Source organism: Vulpes vulpes, chromosome 4 (genome assembly GCF_048418805.1).
Source record: "Vulpes vulpes isolate BD-2025 chromosome 4, VulVul3, whole genome shotgun sequence".
Lineage (NCBI taxonomy): Eukaryota > Metazoa > Chordata > Mammalia > Carnivora > Canidae > Vulpes > Vulpes vulpes.
Window position 1 is genome coordinate 79,924,037 of NC_132783.1, and position 12,718 is coordinate 79,936,754.

Sequence of the window (12,718 nt, forward strand, 5' to 3'; positions counted from 1 at the left end):
GATTCTTTCTGAACTATATATTTGGGAAGAAGAGTAAAACATTCAGTTGAGTGATAAGTATGTTAAGTGTAGATCAAGAAATAGAATAAAGGGCAGCCCGGGTGGCTCAGCAGTTTAGCACCGCCTTCAGCCCGGGGAATGATCCTGGAGACCCTGGATCGTGTCCCACGTCAGGCTCTCTGCATGGAGTCTGTTTCTCCCTCTGCCTGTGTCTCTGCATCTCTCTTGTCTCTCTCATGAATAAATAAATACAATCTTAAAAAAAAAAAAGACCAACATTTTCACAAAATGGGAGGATAAATTAAAATAATAAACTAAAATAATATAGTTGGAAAATAAGATAAAAGGTTGGAAATTATATTCTGGAAATATTTAACTTAATGTCATTTACATTATTTTTTTAAATGCTATTTACATTATTGTGCTAGGACCCAGTACCACCACAGAAACAGAAACAATTGCAAAATATGAAATAATGGATGGTGCACCCGTAAAAGGTAACATACTTTTTTCATTTACTACTTTTGTGTGATAGGTAGTACAAATAGTAGTGTTCATGGCAGTTTAGTTTGAAAATATTTATGTAGTGTAAATGTATTTGTGGATTTTTAAATGGTTCTTATGATAATATTTTAAAAATAATCTTTGTATACATACTGAAAGACTGTAATAGTACTTCCTAGTCTGAAATAAGGTTTAATTTTTTATTCAGTTTAAATTTTAGCATTCAGGGGTGCCTGGATGGCTCAGTTGGTTTCTTGATCTCAGCTCAGGTGTTGATCTTAGGGCTGTGAATTCAAGGCCAGAGCTGGGCTCCATACTGGGCATGGAGCCTACTTAAAAAAAAAAAGGAAAAAAAATTAAATTTAGTATTTATAAGACACATTTGTATTATCTTCTCTCTAGTTCTGAGTTTGTAATATTTTGGTTGTCTTCTGCTACAATAGTTTATCTTGGTAAGTCTTTTTTACTCATGCTGAATACATGGTGCAGTGAAGCTGATCATTAATTTCTGTGCAATTTGGTAGTCCTTTTGGCCCCCAAGAAAATAAGCAATTCTGTTATTATCTTCAGTATCCAAGATAATGAAGCCAGTATATATAATTTTTTAAAAAATATTTTTAACCTTTTTGTGTGTGTAATCTCTACACCCAACATGGGGCTCAAATTTACAATCCTGAGATCAAGAGTCACGTGCTCTATTGACTGAGCCAGCCAGACACCTCACTGTTTATCATTTTACATTTATATCTTTGGCCTTTCTCACTTTGTTAGTATTTATTTCAAAAAGTAGCTATCATTTACTGAGTGTCAACTATAGACTAGGCATTGTAGTCTGAGGTGCTCTAATGTTTCCTTTGAGTTAGGTATGACATCCCTTATTCTACAGATTAAACTGAGATACAAAGAGTTCAAAAAATTTGTTAAAGGTAAAGCGTAAGGGAGGCAGAACTTTATTTCTACCCATCTTAGATTTTCAGCTGGGACTCTAACAGAAGGACAGATTGATAAAGGAAAAAAAAATTTATTAATGCATGCAGTGCATGTCACACAGGAGAAACCTGAACAGAAAATAATTCAAAATAGTGGCTTAGAATTTCAGCAGGTATGGCATCTTCAAAAGAACAATAAATTTGGAGAGTTAATTGGACAAAGGAAAGCAGGTGTAGGCTTCCAGGGCTGTGACAAGCTGTGCAAAGCTAAATCTAAGGGAGGAAATGGCTGGAGTAAGGTTTGTTTGCTGATTCCTAAACAGCCAGCCATCCCTGGGCTGATGAGACTCTGTCTTCATTAAAGGGAGAATTTATATGCTGCCTTTAGGCAGAATATGAGGAGTCTTTTCTGCTTTTTGCTGCTTCTAAATTGCCTTCAGCTCAAAATAATTTTTACGTCAAAGAGGCAGATTTTATGGTGACATAATCTGCCTTCAGTAGCTAATCATTGCAGAATTGGAGCTTGAGCCCCAGCCTTTCTGACTTCAAGACCTGCGCGTGTGTGTGTGTGTGTGTGTGTGTGTGTGTGTGTGTGTACACTCCTGTTATACAACATTACTTTGTAAAATTTCAGCAGCTACAAAGTAATGGGTCATATATCTTTCAGGAAATGGATGTGCATCAGAAAAGTATTACATATAAAAGTTTCAAGACAGAATATGCAAATAGTTACCCTTAGGAAAGAAGCCATGAGAATCTGAATAGCAATCTTTTTGGTAACGAAGGAATAATCATCATTCAGAACAGTTTGTTGCTTTGGATGAATTAGTTAATAAGTATTGAAGAACTTATGCATATGATTAGAAAATATGGTAAACTTCATTGAAAGAATAACAAAACTATTAAAACAGCACTTACTTGCTGGCACTATTCCTAGCTTTTTACATATATTATCTCATATAGTCCTTACAAGTCTCTATAAGTCAGATATTATTGGTATTCTCCATTTCACAGAAAAGGAACTTGAAACAATGGTTATATGGCTTGGCCAAATTCACGTAGCCAGTGAGTTGTAGAGTTGGCCTCTGAATCTAGGCATTCTGACTCCAGAGCAGTGGTTCTCATTTAGGGGCAGTTTTGCTACCCCTGCCACACCTTGGGCATTTGCTGTTTCCTGGAGTTATTTTTGGTTGCCACACTTGGGGAATGCTGCTATCTAGAAAGTAGAGGCCAGGGATGCTGCTCAGTGTCCTACAGTGTGTAGGACCTTACCTACAACAAAAAGTTATTGGGCCCAAAATGTCAGTATTGCAAGGCTGAGAAACCCTGGTCTAGAGTTTTTTTTTTTTATGTTACCATCTAATGAAGAACTAAAGTGTTAGTGTCTTCTCTATAATGCTTAGTTTTAAGTGTTATGTGACTATATTTAATCATCTTTAGAATTAAATGGACTTTGCTTTTCTTTCAGGTGAATCAATTCCAATAAGACTATTTTTAGCGGGATATGACCCAACTCCAACAATGAGAGATGTGAACAAAAAATTTTCAGTAAGGTACTTTTTGAATCTAGTCCTTGTTGATGAGGAAGACAGAAGGTACTTCAAGCAGCAGGTATGGTGCCAGTTGGAGTGATGTTTTGTTCTACAGCAATTATGAAAATACTTTTCTGAGCTTTACAGTACCAAGCAAGTGGGGTTTTTATGATAAGGAAGTAGGTGTGAATGGAATAGTGTTAGGACAGATCTCTTTCCTGTCATTACACAGGACTCCAGAATGAGCTGTCATTTAACAGAGCTTTTAGTTTTCTTTTGAAAGTTTGTTTTTATAAAAATAATACCTACTGTTTGTTTAAAAAAATCAGGCAATAAAGAATAGTCAACAAAAATTCCACCACCATTGTGGTTCTTTTTTTCTTTCTTTCTTTTTTTTTTTTAAAGATTTTATTTATTCATGAGAGACAGAGAGAGAGGGGCAGAGACACAGGCAGAGGAAGAAGCAGGCTCCATGCAGGGAGCTTGATGTGGGACTTGATCTCCAGATTTCAGGATCATGCCCTGTGCCGAAGGCAGGCACGAAACTGCTGAGCCACCCAGGGATCCCCATTGTGGTTATTTTTCCAGACAAACTTGCATAAGTGCATTTAGATCATATTATGTGTGTTGTTCTTTAATTCGCTTTTTCATTCAGTAGTATTTTGAGTATCTTTATCAACAAATGTAGATTTCTGTTATCACTTTGAATGATTTTATTAACTTGATGGATTCTGGGATTTCCATTCTGTTACGAAGGTAACTGAGATGACCAAAATCTAATAATTACTTTCATTATATAAAATGTTTATCATAAAACTTGTTCTCAAAAGCCATTGGTGAATTTTTCAATTAAGATTGTGATTGGAATGGTCTTTTGTATTATGAATCGGATTAATAAAATTTGAAAGTTGAGTATTCAGAACTAAATTAGAAATTACTCTGCACTGGGATGCCTGGGTGGCTCAGTGGTTGAACATTTGCCTTCGACTCGGGGCGTGATCCTGGAGTCTCAAGATCGAGTCCTGCATCGGGTTCCCTGCTTCTCTCTCTGCCTATGTCTCTGTCTCTCTCTGTGTGTGTCTCTCATGACTAAATTAAAAAAACTACTCTGCACTGAGTATTGTGAAGAATGCAAAAACTATCTTTTATAAACATAGGTTGACCTCAAGGTCCTCACATAGCATGTGTGGAAAGAGAAAGGTATATAAGCTAATTAACAGAAAACTTATAGTTTGACAATAGAAGAGAGCAAACCTTTTCTGCTAATATTGTCGTAATGCTGTAAAATTAAACGTAGGCAATTTGTAGCTCACTATAGATGAAATAGGGGTACCTGGGTGACTCAGTTGGGTGTCTGACTCTTGATTTCAGCTCAGGTTATGATCTCAGGGTTGTGATATAGAGCCTCTCATTGGGAATCTCTGCTGGGTGTAGAGCCTGCTTTGGATTTTTCCTCTCCCTTTCCCTCTGCCCCTCAACTCCGTCTATAAAAAAAGATTATACAAACTTTGCTGTTTCCAAATCAGTCACATATTTGTAGCCCTGTTGAAAATGAGTACATTGATTCCCATGGACATTCATTTGGATGTTTGATAACCATGATAGCCTGTCATGACTTTATGAAGCAAATTTAGGACTTTTTTTTTTAACTTTAGGAATTTAAAAGAGATCTCAGGATGGATTGGCTAGGGCAAGATTTCGATAGAGGAATAAATATTTGAAGAATATTTAGGAGAAATTTTAGGGCAAGTGTATTTAGAGTGCATTGGGAGCAGAGAGTTAACTGGCTGGTGGGGGTAACACAGTGATATTGGTAAATTGGATAAAGGTGTTAAAGGATATCGAATGTCTGATTTGAGATTTATCCTAGAGGTGCTGAGAACTACTGAAATACAATCCAAGCAATGTTTTAGACTAATCTGGTAGTGACTGGAAGATGGATTAGAAAGGGGCCTCAGGCACTAGAGGCAGAGCATCTACCAAGAAGTTCTGAGTGTCTAAGGTTGAAGTGACAAAGGTTTGAATGTGGATAAGGGCAAAATAGCAAACCAAGGACAGGTTTTAGGAATTCTTTAAAGCAGTGAGAGCTAGGATTTTGTGCCAGATAGGATTGGTGGTGGTGTTGTGCATAGGTGCTGATGAGAGGGGACCAGGGCTGGTAGAAGGGGTAGTCCAAGTTTAGAATTGGAAGAAAGTAGGTCACTCAACAAAGAGAACAGCTTTCCTTGGGAAGAATTTAATTTTGATGTCATTAAATTGAAGTGGCATTATTTCCATAAATCCATGAAGATTTAAGACATGATATGAGAATATTAATTTGTTGATGTCTTCCATTTGTTTTACTAGGAGATCATTTTATGGAGAAAAGCTCCAGAAAAATTGAGGAAACAGAGAACAAACTTCCACCAGCGATTTGAATCACCAGAATCACAGGCATCTCCTGAACAGCCTGAAATGTGAACTGAATAGGAGAGAAAAAGAAAAGCAAAAAACTCCTATATCCATTGAGATTAAATTCAGCAGATTAAAGATGGTTGCAGCTTGTAGGGGGGGAAAAGGCCAAAACTCCATTTACAATAGTCTTCCTTTATCTTACAGTGCTGCATTTATTTTATGATACAACTAAATGTCCTTCATGTATATACATTAAAAAAAGCGCTTTCTTTGAAACACTGGAAATTTCTTAAGCTGCCGTTTTTTTCTTTTTTTTACTGCACACTTTGATGATGAGCACTATATGCATCAACATAAACATTAAAGATTTTCATGTGAGTAGGCTGGTATTTGTAATTTTGCTTTCTTCATAATGTTAATTATAAATACTTTTCTCCTTTTTCATGCTAATAATTACCTCTTACTCTCTACATGCAAAAAAATTAAATATTTTGTGTTCAAATAAAAATAGAAAAATTGAGTGGGCCTTAACATCCTGGAAAGATTTAAAACATGGCATCTCAATATTTTTGAGAAATACATTTATGTTTCTACATGTGTGTTTGAGAAATGCATACAGAGGGTTTCACTGTAGGTGCTTTTGATTCTACCATTCCATGACTTCCTGAATTGTATCCTCTTTGAAATCTTCTGTGGTGGGAATGTAAAATTTGTCCCTGAGGTTATGTGGCCTGTCACTGTTGACGCTTGCTGCTGCTCCTTTCCTTCCTTCCTCCCTCCCTCCCTCCCTGCCTTCCTTCTCTTCTTTTCTTTCATTCATTCTTTCTTTTTTGCCATATTAAGTAAGTATTTTGCTACTACTATCCAGCAGGTACCACTGTATGTTTTTTGCAATGTAGAGTTGACTATGTTGGCATTTTAGAATTTGTTAAAACTATATAATTTTTCCATAAATACTTTGAATTTTTTTAAAATTTAGGGCATATTTTTACCACATACATACAAATATAATTTTCTTGCCTTCATAAATACTCTCATCTCTTTCCAGGGGAAAATTTGAGGATGGGGAACTTAGGGGAGGACCTGGGAAACATGTAGTTATCTAGATCTGGACAATTTCATGTTTGTTAAACTGGAACTTTGGCTAGTTCAAATTTGAATGTAATTTCACCCATTTTCTTTAAATTTTGTTAACACTAAATTCAGGTCATTTATTCAAAGTCTCCAAAAAGATGATTTTAATCATCTGTTTATATGCATGGGGGTCTGATCTCAGATACACTAAATGTGGAGTGTAGGAACTAAAATGAAGCCTGCTGTGTGAAACTACTTTCACTTAGGGTTCACTGGTTTTTGTACCAATATTTTTTTATACACTTCAGTGCAAGTCTTGTCAGTTAACCTTACTTTCTGAGTAAGCTAAGTAACCCAAATTACATTTCTTTAAACCTGTTTACTATGGCACTTTGATAAAATGGTCAGTAACCAACTTCTTTACTGACAAAAGGTTCCATGTACCATGTGCTGGAGCATCTATTTTAAATGTGGCTATCTGTGAATGGTAATGTTTTCCTTCATGTAAGTGCCTGTTCAGAGTTTCAAAATTTAAAAATGCCAAATATTTTCATGGTCACTTGCATGTAGTAATCTAGGAAATATTCGAAATTTTGAAAACCAATTGTATTTAACCAGCCTCAAATTGTGCAACCATGATGTATAATAAAGAATTTGAAATGATCCTGAGCTTGCTATTTGAATGATTAAAATAGTTCTATTCTCAAATCTCATGGTCAGATTTATCATTGAGGACAGGATTGCTCATAGTTTAGGAAGCTATATTTGTGACAAGTTTTTATAAATATTGTCAGTTCCAATTTCAAATAGTTATATAATACTTTTAATTAGGTGGCTTAAAACTTATAAATAGGATGCTTATTCACTTTGCTTAAGACTTTGTTGCATAACCAAGAATAAAATTTGAAATATTTGGTGAACTGAGTAAAAACTTGGCCAATTAATTAGAAATAAACTGAGAAATTTGTGTCATTATTGAAAGGACAGATGTACCTGGCTGTCTCAGTTGGTAGAGCATATGACTTTTGTTTTTTTAATATTCGTTTGAGAGAGAGCATGGGTGAGCAGGAGGAGAGGGAGAGAGAATCCTCAAGCAGACTCCTTGCTGAGCATGGGACCAGATGTGAGGCTTGATCCCAGGTCCCTGAGATCATGACTTGAGCAAAAATGAAGATTGAAGACACTTAACCAACTGAGCCACCCAGATGACCCAAGATGTGACTCTTGATCTCAGGGTCATGAGTTTGAGCCCCATGTTGGGTGCAGAGATTACTTAATTTTTTTAAAAGTACAATATCTAATCCAGTGGTTCTCAATCCTGGCTGATGTTCAAATCACTGTAACTTTTTAAAATAACAATGCCAGGTCCTCCCAGACCAATAAAATCAGAATTTCAGAGGCAGGGTATGAGTGTTACAGAAAACCATCCAGGTTTGAGAACCATTGTCCAAACCAAGTGAATGGTTGCTTCCGTCACTAGTAATTTTTTTTTTTTTTTTTTTTTTTTTTTTAGTTTTGAACTGTAAGATTTAGTTTAGAAAGAGAACATGCAAACAGGGAGAAGGGCAGAGGGAGGGGGAGAAGCAGATTCCATTCCGAATGGGAGCCCAGTGGGCTTGATCTCATAACCCTGAGATCATGACCTGAGCTGAAATCAAGTTGGACACTTAACCGAGCCACCTAGGCGCCCCTGAACTTTATATTTTTTATTTTAAAGATTTTTATTTATTCATGAGAGACACAGAGGCAGAGACACGGGCAGAGGGAGAAGCAGGCTCCATGCAGGGAGCCCAATGTGGAACTCGATCCCGGGACTCTGGAATCATGCCCTGAGCCAAAGGCAGACGCTCAACCACCGAGCCACCCAGGCATCCCCTGAGCTTTATTTTTTTAAGTAGAACTAAAAAAAAAATACAACATGGACATCGTTTAGTCATTTTGAATTTGTTAGGGAATCTAATAGCAAGAACCTCATGAATTAAAAAGTCATGGGGGTGGCTGAGTGGCTTGGTTGGTTAAGTGTCTGACTCTTGATTTTGGCTCGGGTTATAATATTAGGGTCCTGGGATTGAGCCCTGCTTAGGGCTCAGTGGTGAGTCTGCTTGAGATTCCCTCTGCCTTTGCCCTTCATGTGCACACGTGCTCTTCTCTAAAAATAAATCTTTAAAAAACCAGGAACAGGGTGCCTAGGTGGCTCGGTTAAGCGTCTGCTTTCAGTTCAGGTCATGATCTCAGGGTCCTGGGATCAGCCCCACATCAGGCTCCCTGCTCAGTGGGGAGTTTGCTTCTCCTTCTCCCTCTGCCCCAACCTACCCCCTCCCCTTGCCCCACTCATGCTCGGTTTCTCGCTCTCCAAATCTTAAAAAAAAAAAAAAAAAGTCAAATCAGTTTTTAGGAAAACTAAAATTTTAGTAATTCTTAACCCTTCTGATCAGTTATGCTCCGTTTACACCCTCTTATACAAGTTTTCTTTCAATAACTATTGGTAAATTATCTACTTTCCCTACTCTCAGATTTCCTACTTTACCTTGCAATTCTCAGTTCTAAGTACCAAAAAGCATTAATTTGTCATATTTAAGGTTTTTCAGTTATACATAAACATGGTTGTGTTAACATCTAAAAGATGTTAATTCTAAACAAAAAACACCTAAACTAAGGTTTTTATTGTTTTTTTAAAGATTTTATTTATTCATGACAGAGAGAGAGGCAGAGACACAGGCAGAGGGAGAAGCAGGCTCCATGCAGGGAGCCCGATGTGGGACTCGATCCCGGGTCTCCAGGATCACACCCCAGGCCGAAGGTGGTGCCAAACCGCTGGACCACTGGGGCTGCCCTAAACTGAGGTTTTTAGAGTGTAAATCCAGCACCCTGGGCTTTTAAAGAAACCACAGTGACAAATTACAGAAATCTAGAATCACAATTCCTTTTAAGTGGACTTGTCAGATTAAAAACTAGAATACTTTAACCAATTCTACCTTAGGCTCTATTAAATTTGAGAAGCAGTCCCTAAAAGAGTTTTATTATTTTGAAATCATAAAAGGGGGAAAATATATAATAGAAATAAGTGGCTGGCAGTGTTTTGAATTGTTGGGGAGGAAAAGCTTCTCTTGTACTTTCTTAGATTCTGTGTTTGGGAGCCTGCTGATTAAGCTGACAAAAGACAAGCAGGAGAAAAGACTGAGGGAGTTCACAAAAATGTGACTTAAAGGGGTAGTTAGAATTTGGGGCCTTTTATATGATTCTTTAAAAATTTATTCATAAAAGGGACGCCTGGGTGGCTCAGCGTTGAGCATCTGCCTTCGGCTCAGGACGTGATCCCGGAGTCCCGAATCAAGTCCCACATCGGGGTCCCTGGGGGAAGCCTGCTTCTCCCTCTGCCTGTATCTCTCTCTCTCTCTCATCTGTATCTGTATCTCTATCTCTCATCTCTCTCTGCCTCTTGCTCTCTGTAAAAAAATAAAATCTTAAAAAAAATTATTCATGAGAGATAGGCAGAGACACACAGAGAGAAGCAAGCTCACTGCAGGGAGCCCTATGTGGGAATCTATCCCAGGACCCTGGGATCATGCCCTGAGGCAAACCCCTGAGCCACCCAGGAATCCCTTATATGATCTTGGTAGGGGAAAGGAGGTGAAGGACACACGTGATTTCTTCTTTAGGATTTTATTTAATAGAGTGCGTGAGAGAGCACAAGCAGGAGAGAGGAGCAGCAGAGGGAGAGGGAGAAGCAGGCTCCCCGCTGAGCAGGAACCTGATGTGGGTGGGGCTCGATTCCAGGACTCCGGGATCATGACCTGAGCCAAAGGCAAGTGGTTAACCGACTGAGCCACCCAGGCACCACCCTGCTTGGGGCCTTCTATGAGCATAATTCTTATGTCTCTCCTCTATCTAAAATCTTTTAGGGACTTGATTCCAGGAGAAAGCTTAAATTCCATGCTTATAAACAGCTCCAGTTATTCTAGACCCCTTGGAGAATGCCCACTTTCCTGCCTGAACTCCAGCCAGCTTTTTGTAAGGCTCCCCTAGCCAGTCTTGCCAGACACCATTTCCGTCTCAAAGTCAGTGCCTGATGTTCTTTATCATGCTGCCAGGGTATGCATACCTCCAGGACTGTGCTTAGCACACTTTTATAAAAGACTTTAATTTTATGGATTTTAAGCCTCTTGGCTCAGTCTCATTTTAGTGTACTTTGTGCTTATGACATGATATACACTCAATATCTGAATAATTGAACCTTATTTTCCTAGTGACTATAAAATTAGGTGTCCTCCTTTAGAAAACAGTCTCACGAGTCTCGCTACATTTTTAAAAAGATTTTATTAGAGCGCACAAGCAGGGGGAGCAGCAGAGGGAGAGGCAGACTCCCCGCTGAGCAGGAAGCCTGATCCCAAGGACCCTGAGGTCATGATCTGAGCTGAAGGCAGACGCTTAACTGACTGAGCCATTCAGGTGCCCCTGGTTGCTATGTTCTTAAAAGGTCTCAAGGCAACTCACTCTAGATTTCAACTCAGGTCGTGATCTCAGGGTCCTTGGGATCAAGCCCTGAGTCAGGCTCCCTGCTCAGCGGGGAGTCTGTCTGCCTTGGGATTCTTTCTCCCTCTTTCTGCCCCTCCCTCTGCTCACTCACTCTCTCTCCCTAGTAAGCAATATATATATATTTTTTTAAAGTCCTATGACTGCCCGTACATCTCATCAGGTTAATATCGAGCTCAATGACAAGCACCAGAGAAATCTTATGAAAGTAGTTCTATGAGAAGAAATTCAAAGAAAACACTTTTGATCTCTGCATGTCCCTGCCCCCTTAAGCACCAAGCATTTAACCACCAGTTTCATACAGCAAAAGTGCAGCCCTTTCTGCCCAGGGGTCATGTCCCCGTGCTATTTAAACTTACTAAGTTGCACAGTATAACGTCCCAAGAATTACTTCTTGGCAGTTGAGCTCAACGATCCCACATTTTTGGTGGCGTGTACAGGGATTATGGAGTGAATCCCAGAGCCCTGATGTGGCTTGGTAAGTCGTCTTTATCCCCAGTCTGTTTTTTACTTGTTCCTTTCCAAAAATGTCCTCAATAGTACAACCCTTTGGAACAAGTTTTTGTGGAGTGCTCAGGAGAGAACCTCTTGCCCATTTCCTACACTATGGGGAGGGACAAACTCCTGCCACCTGACTGGACACCAGTACCTTGGCCATAATGGCACTAGGCTTAGAAATCAGGCTCTCCCTGTTTTACCTGTTAATACTTGAATTCTTTTCAGGCATGGCCGCCAATCATAAGACTCCTATGTAAGTTTTCTTCCTAAATAACTCAGTGTGCTCTCTTGATAAGCATGAAAGTCAGAGATAGGTCTGTGTGCTTCCTGAAAGGGACCCAGAGCTATTACCCAGTTGGGGCACTCACCTGATGGGGACCACTCCCTTGGGACTAGATGATGGCTAGAGCCCTCAAAGTTGCTTGCATTAGAGAGGGTTTCACACTTTCATTTTCTTATGTCCCTCATTTGTCCTTACCCATGGGCTGTTTGGCATTCTCAGTCCTGCTCTCAGAATAAAAGTACTTCTAGCTTAGATATATGACACTTAATATAAAATAGCAGCCCCTTCTTAACAAAGGCCAGGGCCTCTACCCCTCCCATTGCTACTAGATCCAGAAGCTTTCAAAGGATATTGTCATTGATCACCAGATATATCAGCTCCCCCAAAATGGAAAGAGGCAGCCCCAATCTGTATGGTGTTTCAGTCCATTCATCAGCCTCTGTTATAGTCTAGGATGCAATGGGGAAGGGAAGAGAAGGGAGGTCAATATCCCTTCTCAGGTAGTACAAAGGTCTCAGAGTGGTCGAGAAGACGGTTGCCTCTCACCACTCTGAACCTCTGGAACTTTTGGCAGTATTTCTGATGGGATGCCATTCAGAAGCTGAAGGGGATTTGGGGAATGGACTCCTAGGCAGTTAATGTACTGTCTTCGTTTTATAGGAATTGACTATAAGATCAGCTCCCTCATCCCAAAGGCTTCCCTCTTGGGCTGTCTAGCATATTGTCTAGCATATTGAAGTCAATTTGGATTTAAAGAAAAAGCCCCCCAAGCTATTCGGCTATAAAAGAAACCCAACCCCCAAGATGCACAGTCCAACGTGGGACTCAATCCCGGGTCCCCAGGATCACACCCTGGGCTGCAGGCGGTGCTAAACCACTGTGCCACCTGGGCTGCCCAACATAGCTCTCTTTTAAACAGGTTGCTGCCAAGATCCTTACCTGCCTGCCTGTTTATCCTAAGTCATTAGTTT

At 39.3% G+C, this 12,718-nt stretch overlaps 1 protein-coding gene across 3 annotated transcripts in view; it reads left to right on the forward strand.

The window, feature by feature from the left end:
* Positions 1-7,096, forward strand: part of VPS26A (VPS26 retromer complex component A) — a 31,410-nt gene extending 24,314 nt beyond the window's left edge. For all 3 annotated transcript variants that reach the window (XM_026003759.2, XM_072756211.1, XM_072756210.1), the window contains 3 exons: positions 429-497; positions 2,902-3,044; positions 5,312-7,096. In XM_026003759.2, coding sequence (XP_025859544.1) covers positions 429-497; positions 2,902-3,044; positions 5,312-5,425 — 326 coding nt within the window. In that variant the 3' untranslated portion in view covers positions 5,426-7,096. The remainder of the gene's footprint in view (positions 1-428; positions 498-2,901; positions 3,045-5,311) is intronic.
* The last annotated feature ends 5,622 nt before the right edge of the window (positions 7,097-12,718 follow it).